This window comes from Nelusetta ayraudi, unplaced genomic scaffold (assembly GCF_046127955.1).
Source record: "Nelusetta ayraudi isolate G7.1 ecotype Tasmania unplaced genomic scaffold, CSIRO-AGI_Nayr_v1 ptg000157l, whole genome shotgun sequence".
In the NCBI taxonomy this organism is placed as follows: domain Eukaryota; kingdom Metazoa; phylum Chordata; class Actinopteri; order Tetraodontiformes; family Monacanthidae; genus Nelusetta; species Nelusetta ayraudi.
The window spans coordinates 202,008-222,494 of record NW_027466207.1 but is presented as its reverse complement, the minus strand read 5'-3'; the positions used below and the strand labels follow the sequence as shown (position 1 = coordinate 222,494).

Here is a 20,487-nt window from a genome sequence, read left to right as displayed (position 1 = left end):
TGTTCCAACTACCGACCGACAACGCGTCAAATGAACCGAGTCAGTCATGAAGCGAGATGAGACAAAAGAGAGGTCTGAACAGTCGGAGAGAGTAAATTGTTTTATTGCATGAATTGTAATAGCTGCAGAGAATAAAAGTTACCGAGGGGATGTGGATGGGTTGGGGGGGTGCGGGTGGGGGTACAGTTGAAGACTTCCTGTATCGAGATAGAGATGATCTGTGAACATCCTGATGGCACCGGTTGCATTCACTCATTCACCGTTGTACTCGTCAGTCTAACAGCAATTCGAGGTGTCTGGGCTATGTAATATGGAGGTGACGACGCATTGTCACTTGAACTTTCATGACAAAGAAGTAGAATAAATTCTAACACGGACAAATAGAAAGTGTGCTTCGCTTGTCAGAGGGAGCGTGACATCCTGGAGCTGCAGCGGTCATAACAGAGAAATGGTTTGCGGTGTGAGGTGGTTTTGTTATTGCTCGTCGCTTCCTTGTTGTGTTTGTTTGGGTGTCATCTTGGACAAAGAAACAGTGAGACGTGTGGGTGTGCTTCCTCCAGCACCAACAACAGCCGCATCACTTTTCTACTCAGTTCAAAAGAAAAGAAAAAAAAAATCAAGGGGAAAAAACGGGGGAAGAAAAAAAAAAAGTCGTGATATCCGTCGACGATGAAACAATGCCGATACACCATCCACTTACTGCCCACGAACGAGCGCACAATCTGGGGGGGATGGGGGGGGTGAACATTTTTGAGGAATGGCTCCATCTACTGGCGAGGTGGCCTTGGTAGACGTTGCTGACTGACACAATGTGACGGTGCGTCTAGCTGCGGTCTATTACATTAACTTAAATTAGCCCCCCCCCCACACACACACACACATTAAAACAAATTTATCACAGAGAACATGATCAGTCAATTTGGACTCGGACCCAAGTGTTGCTGAGAACTCCCTAGTGAATCATCATGATAGTATTTACCTGAATAGAAGTCTCCCTTTCCAACTTCCCCCACAAAATATAGGGCGCAAAGATATGGTCTCTAATGTTTATACATACATGTTTATCCATATTATACTCATATAATTCTTAAAAAATAAATACATTGGTGTGGTTTGCAAAATGCCCCCGGGGAAAAAAAAAGCAGATTTTAAACGCACACTTGTAATGTTAACACCCTTTTAGAGGAGGACTTTTCAATAAAAACCATTATCAACCCTTGTTAATATCTTTTTTTTTTTTTTTTTTTTAAACCTTTAGTCTTAAAGCCTGTACACATGGTGTAGCTGTGCTATTAATGCGTCTGAGAGACGAGGCTTTGTCCAGTCTTCAACAGGAAACTGACTGAGCACTGGCTCATTAAAGGCTATATGTTAATACTGTGAGCGACCCAGAGTGAAAATAAGATGCTGATGATCTATGTTGGCAATGGGGCCCAAGACAATTCATGGCTGTGGCCAAAAAAAGTTCATGGGCACAGGATGTGCATGTTTACATGTCTTCAATCGGTATGTTGTAAAAAGGTCATAAGAAACTCTCTCTTTACTTGTCTTTAACCATGTTTTGCCTATGCATTTTTTTTTTTTTGTACAAATCTTTGTATAACCTGTTGTAGACATAAAAACAATTAAACCAACAAAAAACTAACCAACAGAGAAAAATTTTCATGCATAAGTTATGTCCCACTCTTATTGATTGCATTTATACTTACCATTTTACAAAAAAAATCTATCTTTTTTTACCTTTTGCTCAACATTACATTTTTTTTTATCTTTTTTGTACATTTTAAGCCATTTGCTTTTATTTCATTTTTTTTTTTTAAACAATTTTTTTTGACCTTATATAGTCCAGCCAGCTGTTCCAAGTATTGCTCCAAAGTGGATCCCAGACACCCGAGCAGTCTATTCCTGAACAGCAGGTGGCGCAAAAGGCAAGCTGTGTAGGTTTGCTGGCTGCTGGAAGAAAAATCACTCTGTAGAGGAAGTTGTTGGAAAGCGGATGAGCGTCTATCCTTTTTGATTTGCAGTTCCGAAAAGAAAAGAAAAGAAAAAAAAATAAACCCCGCGTTCCAGGGCAATTCCTGCTCTCCTAACAGTCACTACTGGAGACTGGCGCAGCAGAATGGGACCAGACTGTCAGTCAGTTGCAGACAGGGGTGGGAGAGGTCATGCCAGGTCACTCCTATCTGCAAAGGTCCTCCTGTGTGGAGTCTCGCACATTTTTCCTCTTCTTGTTGTTGCTGTGGTGATGTGGCTTGTTGCTCTGACGACTTTTGTTGGCGGAGCCCTGCTGCCCGTGATGGCCGCTCTTCTGCTGAGACCGTGATGTCCTGGCCTGGAAACAGGAAGAGCAACCGGAGGACGGCAGTGTTAATTTTGACAGCAGAATGTGATTTAGTTTTAGTCATCATCTTTTGACTAAAATATTATTTAGTTTTAGTCATTAAGTCAGTAATTTAATCATCTAAGCCGTTTTAGTTGACAAAATATCAGAATGATTTTAGTCAACTAAAACGACAGTCCATTAGGTCGATTCCTGATATCTTCGCGCTGCAGTTTTTACAAAGTGTTTTATTTTCTTTCATATCAAATGTGAAGTTCATCCAAATGTGCTGTTGCCTCTTCCTCCCCGGTGTTGACATTTGGTCTCAAACTAGTCTGGACCAGACCATCTGCGTGTACCTGCCACCTAACTTCCTGACCACGCTGCTCCTCCCGCCACTTTCTAAAGCCTCATTTCCTTCCACAAACCAAATGAGTTCTGATTGGAACTCGTCTCCGACGCACATTTTTGTCTCGTTTTTATTCGTTGACGAAAATGTCACTACACCTTGTCATCGTCTTAGTCCTTGTGAATGAATTTTTATTTAGTTATCGTCTTGTTTCAGTCAGAAAAAAAAAACGACAACTATGACGAAAACTTTTCGTCAACAAAATTAACAGTAAGGGAAGGACGGGGGCGGGGGGAGATAAACTCCTCTGACCGCTGTCATGTGCTGCGTAATAATGATGCATGTAATGCTGAGGCTACTGTACCTTTCCTCCCTTTTTGCCCCCAGAAGGAGAGCTGCTCGTGTGGCTCTGTGGCCTCTGATTACTGACGACAGCCGACAGTTCCCGGTGGGCACTGGAGCCCCGGCTGGCCTGCTGCTTGGCTGTCTTGCACGGCGTGCCGTCAGAGTCCTGTGGAAGGCAAAGCAAACATGGCGGATGACTACATGGTCCCCACCGCCCCACCACCACAAACAAAATGCAACAGTAAAGTCTCCAAAAGCTGGTATACTGACTGCGTCACTGGAACTGGAGGTGGAGGATGTTAAAGAGGGCGACAGTGGGGACGGGGAGGGGGAGGAGTGCAGAGAGGGCGACGGCGAGGATGAGTTGGACGACGTTTTGCTGTTGGGGGCCGACGGTAAAACCACAACGTCGTCGTCATCGTCGTCGTCGTCCTCCACGTTGTTGTTGCATTCATCAAGTTGCTGAGACTCAAACAAGGACACATCATTTCCTGCGGGGGAGGAGAGAGAGAGAGAGAGAGAGAAAACTCAGTCACCACATGTAAAATTAGCACTTCTTTTCAGAAACGTAAACTGAAAGAGAGACAAGCTGAGCCTACTGTTGAGCGTCAGATCATTTTGTGTGGCGTTTCCCCAGTTTTTCCGGATCCATTCCCTGTATTCATCCACTTCCTGCGTAACACGGATTATTCGGCCGAGTATGCTGTCAAGACAGAGGAGTTACGACATCAGTGGTCAGCAGCAGCTCGTAATTTAGCCAGCATTCAAGCCAAGTAAGGTGCTGCATCAGACGCCAGTAGGGTTTTTGTGTCTGGGAGTGGGCAACTGTGTGACATCAGGTTGTGTAGTTCGCCGGACTGGTGCGGAACAGGGCTGCATCACAAGGCAAAAACTGGCATCGAGATCATTGTGGGATCCATTTAAAACTGATGCAAAATTTTGCATTTTGGCAGCAGCACTGGACTTGGAGTGATGGAGCCGCAATGTTTGGGACCCTATTTGTATTCTTGTGTGAGAAAGTTGTATTTTTTTTTTTCTCTCTCTCACTTCTTACCTCTCAGACTCGTTGTTGGGGTAGAACTTGGCGATGGGCGACACAGCATGGCTGAGCACTACGTAGGCGTAGTCAAAGGCCTGCTTCACTTGCATAGCACCGTAGGAACTCCGGCCAACGTCGTTATCTGTTGGAGACGAGGCAGAGAGTCGGTCAGCGTCAACGTGTCGATGGCCACTGAAAGCCCCGGTCCATTTTTCAGCGTTCCAACCTGGTTGCAGTGGGTCCTCAATGTAAAGCATAGAGGGCCTGTAGCCGTCCATCAGGTTCTTCTGAACCTCATCTTTGGCCACGTAGCAACCGCCGTCTTTTATCCTGATGCCAGTCTTCAGATAGTTGAAGTGGCGGCCGTACAGCTCAAAGAACTCGATGAGCAGAACTCCAATGTTACTGTTGGGGCTGCGGACGTCGTCCCTATAGTGGAGCTGCAAGGAGGAAGATCACTTTTAGCCGCTGATGTTTATACTGATTTGTCACCGCATCGTAAATCTTTTCCAATAAAAACCTGAGACTTTTAGCCAGTCTTACTGACCTGCAGGAAGCTGACAGCCATGAGGAAGAGACTGTAGGAACCGATTCCACCGGTAAAAACCTCATTTAGGTCCCTCTGTAGTAGGAACTGCTTGAGCACCAGCACCAGGTAAGGCAGCACGGGGTATTTCTGCAGGACAGAGACACCGTAAGGACACAAAAAGACTGCATCAAACGCCTGCAGCTGCTTCCAGCATCCAGAGAGTGCTTAAATGTGGGGTTTATAAAGCAAACCAGAGTGAATATGAAAAATGATCGTCAGCTCGTACCTCTTTGAACTCTTTAATGAGCCGGGCGGCTTTAACGCCACTCTTCATGTTAAAGCTGATGTCCACTTTGACCTCAGTGAAGGAGTCGGTGAGTTTGATGATGGGAACCTGCAGACGACAACGGCAGAGTTGTTGATGGAGAGCAAAAAAACGGGACGACTCGGTTGACACCTATGGTTGTGGCACTGCTACTGTTGTTCTTACATAAACAATGACCTGTAACATCACTTTAAGTCTATTGTAAGCTTGAAAACCTAACACGCATGCAACTAAACCCAAAATCCTTTTGTTAAGCTCCTTGGGCAAAGATTTAAATTGTTAATCTGCTCTTCACAACATGAAACACAAAGAAAAAGCTTCATTAAAATCCTTTAAGTCCACAGAGAAAATAAACTCAGAGGGCAACGCAAATGTGACCATGCTGTACTTTAAAAATAGCACAAAATACTAATCAAAGGACTTGTCATCCAAAACTTTGTTCATCATTGTTATTATTATTATTATTATTATTATTACAGTGTTAGTGTTAAGTCAAAGATCTCAAATTTTGCAAGATCAGCAGCACCCACAGAGGCCCCAAACTGTGAAGGTTCACTCAAGGAAAGAATGTGAAAACGAGGATTTTCTTACCGTTGCCTTGTCTAAAACTTTGATGGAGTTCTCGTCTGCTACGTTCCTCTTGCGCAGAGCCTCCTCAAGCGTCCACAGAGGGAGGGTCTCCCACTTCCCAAAGACCACCAGGTCAATGTCACTGGAAGGAGAGAGGTGGAACGGGCAGTGGGAACATGAATTATCGCACAGACCCAACTCATTGACCCAAACAATCCTCACTGCAGAAGCACTCCTGATGTTGTGAATGATGAAGTGTTTTTTTTCCTACATCTGACAAAAGAATTTGTTAAATTCTCCTTCCTTTACATGTTTCGACGGACGCCTGGTGGTGCAGTGGTTTAGAGACGTCACCTGACAGAAAGAAGGTCGTGGGGTCATTCCACGCAACCTTCCCCGGGAGTTTCTCTCCAGGTTCTCCAGCGTCCTCCCACCGTCCAAAAAACTCCATGTGAGGTGAACTGGAAATTCTAAACTGGCCATAGGTGTGTGTGTGTGTGTGTGTGTGTGTGTGTGTGTGTGTGTGTGTGTGTGTGTGTGTGTGTGTGTGCGCGCGCGCATGTGTGTGTTTGTCTTTCTATGTGGCCCTGAACTGTGATGAACCCATGACAGCTGGGAGAGGCTCCAGCAGACCCCCACCCACCCTCAGTGCACGAGGAAGCGGGCACAGACTTCTGTCTTCCTCAGAAACCTCACCTGATGTTAAGTGGCTCTGTTTCTACCATCAGTTACTTTTCATTCACCATGATCAACTCCTCCTGTGTGCAGTCAGGATCTCAGCAGATGCGGCAGGTTTCCTATATGCCCACAGACCACCTGTAGATTCATTGGAACCTACGTAAAGCACAGCACCTGCTGACATGCGCGCGCATCACTAAATAGCTCAGCCCCATTAAACTGCTTAGCATGGTGTCAAGAGCAGACTAATCCCACTGACTTATTTGCGTCTGTGTGTTGACAGAGCAGGTACACGCTGCGCTTGCCCACGTATGTCGCAGCTCTTTCAGCGTAATATCAAAAAAAAAAAGGAGGTCGACGGCGACGCTAAAAATCAGAAATAATATATTACATTAAAATATTATTGAACTTGTCAAACTGCTTTGTCGTCATAACAAAAGCAATTCACGATTCGATGACTTGTCACAAATATCAGGAGGGTGTTTACCGTCACAGCATAGCTAAAATAAAATAAAACAAATGAAATTTAAATGGAATGAATGTCTCACCTTGTTGGAAGATAAAGGCCGGTGCTGAAGCTCCCAAACACTTGGACCTGCAGAGACAAACATGATCATCGTATGCATTTCATCTGACTCACATTAATACAGACACGCCCTTTCAAGACAACCAAAAAGTGAGAAGGCAGCGATTTTCTCACACTGATCCTGCCAGTAGAGAACCTGTTCTTCAAGATGCACAAATTCAATGTTATTGTAACACCTTGGGGTAGTCGTTACTGAGTGGCAAGCCTAAAGAAAACCGCACAGGTGCGGTCAAAGCTATTTAAAAAACCTCAAACCTACCATGGAACATCAATCAGGGGTGAAGGAAAGGTTGGTTGAGCTTATTATAGACACCTCAGCTGCATTGCAAGAAGAGACGCCTTGCATCAGGGGCTGTGGCATCAATTGTTCCAAACACACCTGGTAGAACTTTATGCAGACAGCATCAACCTTTTAATCACCGATCGTCACCTTTCACAACTGCAGTCTACTCATCTGAACCAGTGGCCTTTTATCCCACACCAAGCTGCAGTATCAGCCTCACGCCGCGGCCCAGTCACATGGCCCAGACTAAGCTGACTGTCAGGCCGTGTTTCTTTCTTTCTTTCTTTCTTTCTTACTTTCTTATATATAACTTGAGGGTTTTTGCCAAAGGTGAGGTGAGCGCCAAGGTCGCCCAGGGCGGCTTTGTTTGATCTCACCTTGACACAAACCAGAGGAGCGTTTTAAAACTCAGGGCGCGAGGGAGACAGTAGCTGCGTTTCCATGACAGTTTTTTTCGCAAAATAAAAGCAATATTTCTAAAATTTTGACAAAGTACAATTGCGACGTGCAAGTGTTTCCATTGACTGGTGTGACGCGCATAAGCCGTAATTCTCGTCCTGTCTGTTTGCTGTCAAGAATGGTTGTTATATTTTTCTCTTTGGTGACTTGTAAAAAAATATTCCATCTCCTCCTCCGTCCAAACATAACGCGCCATTTTCACTGGTCAGTGAACTGGTCACGTGACCCCGAACATCAAGTCAGCAGACACATAACGTGAAATTAAGTGTTTCCATGACACTTTTGCGATATACCTCCACATGGATGCGTCTGGAAAAACCACCTCATGAGAGCCTCAAAACCTTTTAGCCATATTTGAGAAGTTTTTCAAAGTTGAGCTGTTTCCACAGCCAGTTCTTTTAGTGCCAGATTTAGGTTTTGCGCAATTCTAGGGGTCATGGAAACGCAACTGATGTGGGAGTTTGATGCCAATGGAAATGGTGCTGGGTAGGAGAGCAACCAGGATAGACTGAGCATCGCTTTGCCTAATTCAGGGGCTGCTAAGCTCCAGGCGCACACTTTGAAGCACACTGCTCTATCAGTAGGATCTAAGTCAGTAGGTACCAAGCTGCCGCAGGTGACGCTGACAACATGAGCCAAACGGTGAAGTGCAGCAGGGAGTTGAACAGAAACCAAGAGGATTAAATTAAAGGCTTAAGCAGCTGGCAACGATACAACTAGATCTCTAGGATGGCCAGAGCAGCGAGAATAAGAGCGCTTCAAGTGTTAATAATTGTGCCACTGTCAACATTTTCTTGAAACATTCATTATTCCAACAGTTGGTTCCCAGTCAGGCCATGTGCTGTGTCTTAACACTTTCCAGCAATCAGCTGCAGGATGAGTGAGGAAGCAGGAGAAGAAAGACTGCAGAGGAGTATGTTGGGTGAGCGGGGAAGGTACCTCAGCGCTGGGCCACAGGTCGTGGATGACTCCCTTGATTCTGTCCACCACCTCCAGCCTCATCTTCTCCTCCTCCGGTCGCGGGGAGATGTAGTTGAAGAAGTCGTGGACCTCCTCGTGCAACCTGCCGAACAAGCACGCACACGTTTCTGAGGGAAAGTTCAGCCGGGAAAACCTGCTTCAGCCGTCGCAGCGCTGCAAAGTGAGGAAGATTTTCATCCAATTCTCTGAAAGGAGCCGACGACAGGACAGGGAGCGGTATTTAAGACTGAATTATTCATGATTGCTGGCATTCAACCAGCTTGAATCAGGGACGTGAGATAAAAAAAAAAACAGTTCCGTTGCAACTTGCAATAAATGTAAGGCATTTTCCAACTGTGTTTCAACATCTTAAAATCATATTGTTGTTCTTAGATTATCTTCCCTGCTTTACTGGAGTCCATTTTGGCGTGCTCCACATGCTGAGCAGTCACGTGACCATACACTGCACACACTTTACCCCTACGCACATCCTGGTTATCAAGAAAGAATGGGCGTAAAAGATAAGCAGACTGAACAACAAACAAGCAGGTTGTTGTTGCTCTTTAACGTTCACTTTATAGCCCCTCTTGCAAAAATGGACAAATGTTGTCTTTGCCATCAGTGTCCAAAAGTCTGCCTAAGCCAACCATGCAAAAACAGGCAGTTCTGCAAGTCCCTGATACCTCACTGATAACCTCTCCAGGTCTAATTCCAACACCCACATCCCACAGCCAGTTTGTTTTCAACGCTTTGCAAACATGTGGGACCAACAAGCAAAGTCTGCGTTCTTCTTCCTTCTCCTTCCCTGCACGTTTTGGAAAACCCTTTGTTTTCATGCCTTGCCTCGCTGTATTTGTCTTAATTTTTAATGTTAAGGATAAATGTTTAGGGTGCTTTTACTTTTCTTTAATGTAAAAATAGGTCAGACTGGACCCTCAACATTATTTAAGGGTTAAATGTCTTCCTTACACACTTTTCAGTGTTAAATTTAGGTTCTCATGTAAAACTGCCGCTTATCATTAATCGATTGATAAGGTCAGTCAATAATTTTGAACTAATAACGATTAATAAATAAATGAATGAATTATATTATATTATTAATTTGGGGATTTGTTTTGGGATACTGAGTCATTCAAGGAAGCTCCAGGCAGAGTGTAGGAAATTAAAGATCTGGGAGCGAATAAATTTGGTTGCTTTTTCTAGAAATTATTCAACTGAAGAACTGCAAATTCCTAATTGCCCATATTGTTATTTTAAGCCATTGATAGGAAATTAAATTCAACAAGAAGCCTCTGATCTGTTCTATTCTTCTTGTGTGCCGACTGCTTACGGAAATGCACAACCAAGAGCATCAAGTCACTTGCCAAAGACACAGATGTCCCCCAGACTGGACATGGCCAAGAGCTGTGCCTTTCGCACTACATGCATATTTCTTGACTGAGGTCCAGCCATGGCAAGTCATCAAATTACACAGAGGCAGAGCTAATTTTTCTCAGCACCTGTCTTCAGGTGATAGAGACCCTTCAAAGGTCGTCAGTGCTTGTGAGCCAATGCTGCTGTGGTCCACTGGTGCGGTTTAAACTGAATGGGTGCAGTTTTGTCCGGCTATGTAGGGAAAGAGAGGCGGCGCTGAGCCAAGCAGCTGAAAGCAATAATTCCTGAGACAAACTGTTGAACTTTTTCTTGTGCAAGTGACAGATAGGGATATGAGTCACAAAAGGCTGGATAAGCAGCTGCGGTGTCCCTCGACAGCCAGTCTGCCGCAGGTAAAAAAAAGCTCTTCTGGAAGTCTTCCGAGTATTTGGATCGTCAGATCTCCTGTCAAAGCCCTGGTGGATTCAACCTGAGGAGCAACATCAGGCACCGGTGTAAAATTGTGACTGAGAATGTATAGTGAGTACAGTGGGGCTGTCAAATTATGCATTTTCTTTTTTTAAATCACGACCAACCGCTGAATTTCCATAGTTAATCGTGATTTATGGAAGGTAATTCTTCCCAGAGTGTCTTAATTGGGAACCAAATGAAAGGATTTCTATTTTGATCACTTTAATTTTGATTTCTTCAAAAAAACAGTACATCTAGAGCCACTTGTTACGTGTGCATTTTGTTGAATGAAACAAGTATAAACACCAAGAAGCACAAGGAAGAAGGAAAACTGTAGCATCTCCTGCGATCTCCTTCAAAAAACAGTGAAAGTTCAAATTTGTATTGTTGGCTCGTGCACAAGTCCCGGCCAGTATATCAGGTCGCCGGGGCTGCGGGTGCGAGTGTAGTGCAAGTGCGGCCGCCGCCTGCCTGCGTGTGCTGCCACTACAAAGGCATTAGCACAGCAGCATTTGGGGTGAAAACAACAAAACAAAGAAATAAAACAGTCCTTTAAAAAAACAAACACACATTTAAAGATGGTGGCGATTATATCTATATTTCAGGCACATATTTTCATATATTTTGCACATATTTATAAGTCCAATAAGTGTTGGCAACTCTGTTTCTTTCTTTGAGATCACAAAATATTGTATGTTGGACTTACTGCTGAGATTATGGTGCGGTCACATCTCTAAATCACCCATTTCAGCAGGACTCTAATGGGAAAACGATTGTAAGGAAAGCTTCTCAATCAGTTCAGATGTCTTCTACAGTGTTACTCTGTGACGGGATAGCAAAGTAACTGAAGTAGGCATTATACAAAAACAAAAACTCAGCAACAGCCCAACTTTGTTGAGAAAGAAAAATGGAGTGGGGTATTGAGGAATAATAAAGGCGGCTGTTTGTCCATCCAGTAGGTCGCTGCGCCCACACACTGGCCAGTTTGGTCTACACACTATCTAGTCTTCAGCACACAACCAGCCAACACAAACAGCCACAAAACCACCCACACTCGGTCACAGACGCTGCCCCACTGAAGACTGACAGGGAGGGAGAGACGTGACGTGACGCTCGCGAATGAGTCAGTCGTTTGAATGGCTCCTTTAAGTCAAAAATGGGAGCCAGTTGTGAGTTTGTGAGTGGTTCTGATATGAAATTGCCCACGTGTTCTTGGCGTGTCACTTGCATGGCCCAAGAGTGTCAGCTTGGGTTGTCCACAGCACGATAGCGGCCATGTACACGCAGCTAGACTGTTCTACAATTCTGCATTTACATTTTTAACATGCAATTTCTATTATAGATACAGTAGGATATCAGTTTAACATTTTCATTATTTTTTTGTGTTTTTATTTTTCTTTTTTTCTGTATTGTGACAGAAATTATCAGTCACCTCTATAGTTTTTATCGTGCCACAATATTTTTTTTTTAGGTGAGGGAAAATTCTAAATATTGATCTGGTTGTCAATGCTTGGGGATGTGGCACCGCCTTATGGACTGTTTACAATGAAAATGCAAGCCAAAAAAAATGATATATCAATATTTCAGGAATAGGAACTCAGGGAGTTTGCCTGAAGGGCTTCTTTCCAAGAGCCATGAATCCAAACTCTGGAGAGAAGAGGAGCACGAATTCCAGAAATTAAATAAGTTTGTGTGGACGGCAGAAAATTACTTTTAAACAACTTTTTTTTTAAGTATATACATAATAATAATATATATATATTTAAGTTAAAATGTGACCCATTCGATTTTTCATAGTGAAATTTAGGTTCTCAGGAAAAAATGCTTTTTAGTGGTTGATCGATCGATAAGCTCAATCAACTAGCGATTAATGAATTCACTGATAATTTGCATCCATGGTTGCTTTACTAACTAGTGCTCGTAACCTGACATGGTGCCACCTTTATCATTGACTGGATCAGCAGAGAGGAAGACCCAAATGCAAAATCAGCACTACGAGTAAAATGACTCCAAATCTACCACAGATTTCAAAATACAGACCGAGTGACCCAAAGCTGTTCCTGCACAGGACTCAAGAATCGCAGACTGTTTAATCTTCTAGCAAATGCAATTTGCGTTGATACTGGTTCATTCATAGCGTGGTCTCCGTGCTGCACTACTGGCGGAGCGTTTCCATGACACCCAGCCGGAGAAGGAAACGTGGGGCATTACGTTTCCATGACTCCCGAGGCTTAAGCAGAATAGCCAGAGCAGAGCAATAAGCACATAGACAATGGAGACGACCACTGCAGCGGTTGTTCCTGGCCATGGTCAACGCATCACTGAAAAGTATTGGCTACATCCCAATGATTCTCAAAGATGCTGTGCTCCTGAACCAATACTCCTTCAGAGCCGGGACCTCGTCATCAGATGCAGAGACATCATGGAAGGTTAGACCTACAGTTGGACATCTCAAACAACATGAGGTGTACTTACTGAGGACAGAAGCTTCTGCACTACAAAAGGCACCGCAGTACCGCAGTGGAGTTCACTGGTAGGCAAACGGAGACCACCTCTTCAGCCAAAGCCACTACCATTTGATTTGTCTCTGCATGTTAACACAACCTACAATTCTAAAAGTCAAAATGCCCAAAAAAAAAAAAAAAGAAAAAGAAAATACTACAGCATTGCATAATAAGTGATAAGCCTTATTCATAGTGTATTATTTTATTGTGATGTAGTTAATCAACAACCCATGGCTTACAGCTGCATAATCAAGATCAAAGGTCACTTTGTCAGTGCCGGTGGCTTTATTGTGGAGGTTATTCAGGAAATAAAGGATGAGTCTTTGACAGAGCAGAGAAAACATCCAGTGTTTTCTGACCCCGTGACCAGAAAAGGTGAATGGGAAAGTCTTGAAATAATAATCAAAGTAGTGATATGAGCAGCAAGGCAAATAGTCGAGGGTGGCATTGAAAGGTCTGGACTCTTTCCCTCCCCGCTCATCCAAAATTGAAACTTACAAACACTCCCTGCTTGTTTCCCTCAGTGCACATCAGAGAGTCCAGCCTTCTGCACTGAGCTGTTAGGTTTCACTTCAGGCTAAATGAAACTACAGTCCCCATCACAAACGCAGCTTTACTTTTCATTTCCTGGCGGTTGGGGCAGAGTGCTCAGCTCAAATCTAAATTACCCCCACTGTTTTACAATCAAACAGAGGAGAAACAAAACACAACCATTTCAAAGTATTTTCAGATTCCATGCGTAATGTTCCAAAACATAATGTTCCCCTACGTCCCAAAGTGCAACATCAAGTCTCACTGCCTTGTCAATCATCAGCTAATTTTATATTTCAGAAAACAAAGCAGTCACAACTGTTCGACTGTCATTATGTCATAACGTTCAATACCCCGCCCACTTAGACCATGTTAGATAGCAGACCATCTCGCTGCCTTTAGAGCACATGGACTCTTGGCTCTGCTTATCAGATGATCCCTCTTGCCTTCTTTAATGCAGCGTTACAGTGGAATCTTATTGAAGAGATGTGGATGTGGATGTGGCCGGCGCTCTCACAAGAGGCTCTGTGCTCCTCGTGTAATATGAAATCTGACTGACAGAATGAAAAGGCACGGAACCGTAAGGTCGGCCTAATGCCATTGAGTCCCCAGTGTACTTTTGCAAATACTACAGCGGTAGTACACACAAAGGTTTGAACATACAGTTCTTAGGACTTAGTTCTAGGAAATACCAACAGGGCTGGTCCATAGAATCCAAATCTAAACTAAGTTCCCTGAGAAGTTCATTACATGGAATGCGTTATCATGAAATGTGACAAGCTAGCTTTAGAAATGTAAACCACCTGTTCATTGCTGTATCACAAGAGGAGATGGGCTCGTGTCTTTCCATACTAAGCACTACTTAGTGACTTTTCACTTAGTCTCGACGGTACAAAGGTGCCTCTCAAAGCTCCCAAAGCTTACTTTTAGGATTTAATAATTAAATAACAGGCATCGTGAGAATGTCTTAGACCAACGAAGGGTGAATAGATGATGAATGAATGATCAGAACACTCTGACAGACTCCCAGGGTTGTGCACTGGATGAAGCCTGTTGGAAAGAAATCCTTTGATTGCTTTGGCTCAACGTATCACATCGACTAACGCGTCACTTTTTTTGTACAAACTTGAAATTCTTGGCAAGTTTTCTGTAATAAAAAAGGATAGTGTGTGCACATGTGTTACACGACACCTTTCAGTCCCAGTGCAAGCGTCTCTTTCACTAATGAGGACAACCACAAACAGAGGCAGAGGTGTCAGTGTCTGGCAGATGGCTTCTTCATTAATGTTTCATCAATGAAGCTGATCTGGGGTGCTAAGCGGCGGCCGCTGGGAAGAAACAGCTCCATTTACACAGTCGGGGGCAGCGACGCACCTGATGGCGGCTAATAAGGACCCTGCCCGACGGGTGCGTCGGACCACTGATGAGGTGAAAACCAGACAGACACGAGGCAGAATTTAAATATAAAAATTCAACCAAGATTTGATGGCAAAAGCATGTCCAACAATTTCCATTCAGGATATTACACAAATATGTGTGATAAAACGAGCCAGTCTAATTCTAAAGTGTTGGCACATTTTAACCATGGCACTTATTAACCATGTCGTGAAAAAAAACACACGCCAGTCTCAATTTGTGCCTCTGCAATACTGTTTATAAATGAGCAACTCTAAATGACTCCCACGATTCTGCCTCATGCCCAGGTTCTCTGAAAACACTGAGAAAGACGTCAGGGGACCAATAATGGGACGCAGACAGAAACCGGGTCTGGCCCGGCGAGTGAGGTCTTGATTGGACTCAGTCCCTGAAACTAAGCTTGTCAAAAAGCGTCAAAGCCCTTCTGTTCACTATTCACGTTAAGAAGGTCACAGTCTGAACAAACAGAGCGCTGCGTGTCGCCCGCTGACTGCATCAGTCTGGTATATTGGAAGGCTCTCCATTGGACAGGAAGAGTGGGGGGGTGGGGGCGGCGGGGGAGAAAAAAAGAAAAACACATTCCTGCCTACACATGGGAAGGCTGAGCCATGGAGCGCTGCCAACACGTGCTGTTCACTGGGAGCTCACTGCCGTTTCACCTGTGGTCCAAGTGAGCAGCATGCAGGGTTTTCTCTCCCCTCTAGCTCTGGCCAGCAGAGTAGGCAGAGACAGTGGGATAGACACCACACAGACAAACAGACAGACAGACAGAAGACTCATTTACAACTACACTTCAAACTGTGGATGTTGAGTCTGAGAGTGACTGGACTGCTGCTAATAGGTTTTACGCTTGTGTTTTAATTATGTTTGACTAATTTTGCATTTTGATTTTTGCACATTCGTTGTAATTTTGTGTTTCAACTATGTTCTACGACTATTGCTTTTATTGCGTTTTACTCTGGAAAGCAACCGTTTGGCTGTAGTAAGGTGCTACACAAATCAAATTTGATTGATTGGTTGAGAGAGGCGCTGCCCACTGGTGTGTGCTGAGGCTCTGTTGAACTTAAAAAAAAAAAGAACAAGAGCCGCGATGAAGACAAAGAGGATTTAAGATTGATGCACCTGCGGCAGATCTGTGGACCAATAGGAGATGAATGGTACGGACGAGGGTGGGCAAAGCTTCTGACTGGTGGGCCGCTTTAGGTTCGAAAATGCGACAGAGGGGGAGCCGGAGCAGGAGCAGATGGATGGGGTATGGAGAAAACATGTTGCTTTAATATCAATTGAAAATTGAGCGTTAATTTCTCACATTATTTAACTCTTTATTGAAAAGAATCTTAAAACACTGAAAATATGGATGAAATACTGCTATTTTCTGACTCACTATTAATATAATTTCTTTAAGCTCGGCAAACCGGATTTAAAAAAACTTCACTGGCCGCATATGGCCCATTCCATTCCATCACTCCACTTCACTCCTTGCTGTCACTGAGCTCTGAGATGGGGAAAAATGACAACGTGCCAGAGTTCAACAGCAACACAACAGAGCCCTTAACAAACTCTACAAACAGCCAGAATGTGTTGGTCTCAACGCCCGTCTGTCAGAAAATGTCTGGAACTCCAGAAACAATCCGACGATCCTAGGCTCCTTGCCTACACAATAAAAAGCCACCGCACAACAACAGCAGTGGGTCCGGGCAGACAGAGACGGACCGCAGATGAACCAGGGCCGCACTCTTCGGTTCCTGTGCCCATATAAAGAATCTAAATAACTGCTCTACTCCATCAGAAACACTCCCTTAGAGCGCTAAATCTTATTGGCCAGACACAGATGGGACTCAGGTTTCTTGAGGAGGTGGGGTGTGTGTGTGTGTGTGTGTGTGTGTGTGGTGGTGGTATTGTGGAAGCGGAGCCGTGTGGAGCATGTAAACACTGGTCCTTTTCCATCGAGAGGCAGGATGCTTTGTGGGACCTTTTCTGTTCCAGTAAGACTGGAGGAGCGTAAAATACAAATAAGCACATGCCTCAGCCCCTGCAGCCGACCCCCCCCCACCCCTCCCCACACACACACACACACACCAACCCCCCCAGGCCAAATATAGAGTGGGGACGGCCCTGTGGAAAAATGCATCCAACTCCAACCCAGCGCCCTTTCTGCAATTTCAAACGCTATAAGAACACGCCACATTCACCTTTGCCCGCCTACTATATTGCCCAAGCCAGCTGAGTTGAGTCCATCAAGGCCACTCTTATATAATCATCTTACATGTCAATGTAAGGCAGGTAAAAAAGGGGGGAATCGTTGGGATTAGACGGGTGAGGAATTTTGGTCATCGGCGATCAGATTCAAGCTTCCGCGCAACACACGATCATAACACATCACACACGTGGAACTCGTACACTCGACTGTTGCATCGGCGCCGTCACACACTGGGCCGGCCTCAGAGCGGCAGCCCGGGTGACCCTGACGCCGCGGCCTTTTGTACTGAAAAGGACAGCGTGCACACGCACACACGCACTCCAATACTAGGAGCTCAAAACTAAAAGGCATATGAGGAAAAGTTTTGGGAATGATCTAAAGTCTAAATGCAATTTAGGAAGTATTAGTTAAATATGTGGTAATATTTGCTAAGGTTAAAAAGGGTTAATTAAAGCATCATCTCCTTCCATTCTATTCAGGCGAACAGAAACCTAGAAAAAAAAAACAAGTTGGGGCAGATTTTCAGATAAACTGACTAAATGAAATAATTAGACTCCGACAGGTACATTAAGTTTCATTTCATCCCTCCTCACTATGTCCCACACACAGGCAATTTCTTCACGAGCAATACAACGCGGAGGAGTGCAGACCTCAGAATTCAAATAAATCACAGTCACATGCGTGACGTTGTGAAATAGCACCATACGGTTCTACCCGCAGCTCACAGCCGCGGCCAGTCTGATGGAAACCCGGGGATTAACGCGGCTAATCACCAAAGAATGTCTTAATGCAAACACAGAAGTTTCCTATATTGCAAATGGGGATCTGCTGTAGGTCACTGCTTGTCTCCGCATGTCAACAGAATGTGGAGAGTAGGTGTGTCTCCAGAGTGAGACATCTTTAAAGTGCCGTTTAAAGTGTAAGTAAGGCTCCGCCCATCAATTCTCCAGAGTCGTAACGTAAGAGTGTCTCGTGCGTTGTCACACATGCCACTGCGCACTCAAGGAGTGACTTTAAGCTCATTCCCTGCTGCGCTTCGCTAAATGTGGATGCACATTTTCTGGAATTCTAATCTCACGCATGAAGTCTGTAGCAAACCAATGTGCTCCTCGAGTATTCATAGAAATACTTTTAGTACAGTGAAAATAAGTTTAAAAAAAACAAAAAAACAAGGCTGTGGTCCATTGAACACTGAAGAGCGATACGGTTTGCATTCATGTTGGCATAATTGAAGTAGGAAATTCTTGTTGCTGAGGCCACACCTGCGCAGGTACGCAGCAGCTTTCCCAAGCAAGGCTGAGGCATATACATGCCACAGTCTCCTGGTTCCCGTTGCATGTATCCACGGAACAACATCAAGCCATCACATTCCAGAGACATGGATCACACATCCAAATACAATGATAACCAGTTTAAACATACAAAAAGGTGTACTTTAAATATATAAGGGGTCGTCTAAACACAGCTAAAGGGGAAGGCGTTGAATGGACAACAGGCAAATTAAACATGGTCATGGAGGAGAAATGTGAGGTCCAAAGTGCAGCTCAAGCCATTTTTTAAAAAATTCACAAGAGCTTCAACGAGTCCTTTACCATTTTTTTTTTTTTTTCATAATCCAAAAAGGAAGCACGCATCTTAGATCTCTTGCACACCCAACATGCGAGGTTGGCTTTCACTTTGTTTTAACTACATGACTGTTACTAGTCTGCCTCCAAGCCAACACCACGTGTGACATACCTTGCTAGAGTGCTCGGCTACTTGAACATGTCACACTGTCAGCAAGGGCCTCTAAAACGGCTTTTTTTTTTTTTTTTTTTTTTGACCTGTTACATGCCTGAAGGAAAAGATTGAGAACAACTCCTGGTTGTTTAAAGGTCTGCTTTAACCCATTGGCGTTTTTGTGACGTAAAACACAATTATATGCAGTTATAATCCTCACTCGTTGAGATCTCAAAAATAGGAAAATGCACCTCGTGCTGAGAGAACCAGACATTTAAAAATAAAAAAATAAAAGATGTATACGATTAGAGTGTCATTCAGCGCATCGCGACTCATCAGAACTACTTTTATGGGTAATTCGGAAGTTATGAACCGAGTGAAAGCGGAGGGGCGTAGGCGTGCGCTTGGGGCGGTGGGTGGGGCTGAGTCTGACAGCGTCACCTTTACATGTGTGTTGAAAGGCGTAGACATGACAGCTAATTAACTCCTAGTTTACAGATTGACTCGGTGGGAATCAAGAGAGCAGAACAACTCCTCCTACTACTACTACTCCCCCCCCCCCCCCCCAACACCAACACCAACACCCAGACAACAAATCAAACTCCCATCAAACGACCTCTTACCCGACAACTCCCTCCGAGTAGTTCCTGACTTTCCATGGGGTCCCCGCGTAGCCGTCGTAGGTGCCAGTGTTGGGGCCACTGTTCAAGAGGCTGGAATTGAATCCGAAAGTGCTCGCTTTGTTGTCTCTTTTCCTTTTGTTGGGGTGTCCGTCCGTCAAGCCCCTCCACAGCGCCGCGACCCCGCTGCCCTGCTGCTGCTGGCCCCCAGCTCCCAGGCTGCCCCGGCCAGGGGCTCGGTTGTTGTAGTTGCAATTGCTTTCCAGTGGTATAAAGTCCCGCTGCTCCGCTAGTACTCCGGTCCCTGCTGAGGTCGACATGCCCTGAGTCCTGTCCTCACCACCGGTGGTGGTGGTGGTGGTGGAGGTGGTCGTAGTGGTGGTGTCAAACCCCCCGTTCCTGCTGGCCACAGCGGCTCCCGGCGCGCCGTTCACGGTCGCTTTGAGGCTCGGCGTGCTCAGAGCTCCGGTGGTGTAGCAGCTATTGACGTGCAGGTAGCCGAAGCCTTGCGTCGTCTCCCAAATCTGCATCCACAGGTTGTTGGCGGGTCCGCGCTGTTCTGGTTGAAACCAGGCGATTCTCGGATCCATCAAACGAAGCTGTAGGCACAGCGCCCCCCGCTCCTGCTCCCCGCCCGCCCCGCCGCCACCACCACCACCACCACCAGTAGCAGCAGCACCGAGCAGTGCAGCAGCTCCGCTAGTGAGCAGTTAGCCCGCAGCTAGCCTGCAGCTAGCCCGCTGGCTAACCTTAGCTCAGCTGCTAGCCTCGCTGGCTGCCTCTTTTTCTCCCGAGCTCCTCCGCTGCTCGCTCACTTCGAACAATTTCCGAACCGCGCGCCACCCCCCCGGTTGCCGACGGCGATGCTAAGCGCAGTTGTCATTCACGGGAAAAGGCGACGTTGTCACAAAGCGGTAGCCTGAGTCGAGGGTAGAAATGCCGAGAGAGCGAGGAAACGTGTAGCCGTTGGCTGCCGAGGTGCCTGCTGTCTGACCCTCGCCTCCCCGTCCCTGCCTCTCTCAATGGCGGAGCGTACGTGCGCACTGCGCATGCGCGGGGCGTTTGAAAGAGGCGGAGACACGGCTGTTACGTAACAGACGAACTAGCTTGAGTTACATAACCAAGTCTGATTTATTTTTTCAAGTTGAGAAGCCCAGGGAATTAACAGGACGACGCTGTAAATGTGGTTTATTGCGGTGCCAAATGCAATTAGTTACACCACGATGTCAT

The 20,487-nt window shown here is 45.2% G+C and overlaps 2 protein-coding genes across 2 annotated transcripts in view; both read right to left on the bottom strand.

Moving 5' to 3' along the window:
* heatr3 (HEAT repeat containing 3) overlaps window positions 1-20,487 on the bottom strand; it is a 63,819-nt gene that overhangs the window by 33,986 nt on the left and 9,346 nt on the right. The window lies entirely within an intron of this gene.
* Window positions 86-20,280, bottom strand: tent4b (terminal nucleotidyltransferase 4B). The gene is made up of 12 exons (XM_076013784.1): window positions 19,261-20,280; window positions 8,423-8,546; window positions 6,704-6,750; window positions 5,499-5,619; window positions 4,869-4,976; window positions 4,601-4,729; window positions 4,280-4,493; window positions 4,069-4,195; window positions 3,614-3,717; window positions 3,285-3,505; window positions 3,034-3,180; window positions 86-2,332 (listed from the first exon to the last, which is right to left on the bottom strand). The coding sequence occupies exons 1-12, from the start codon at window positions 19,845-19,847 to the stop codon at window positions 2,180-2,182; spliced, it is 2,082 nt and encodes a 693-aa protein (XP_075869899.1). The 5' UTR covers window positions 19,848-20,280; the 3' UTR covers window positions 86-2,179.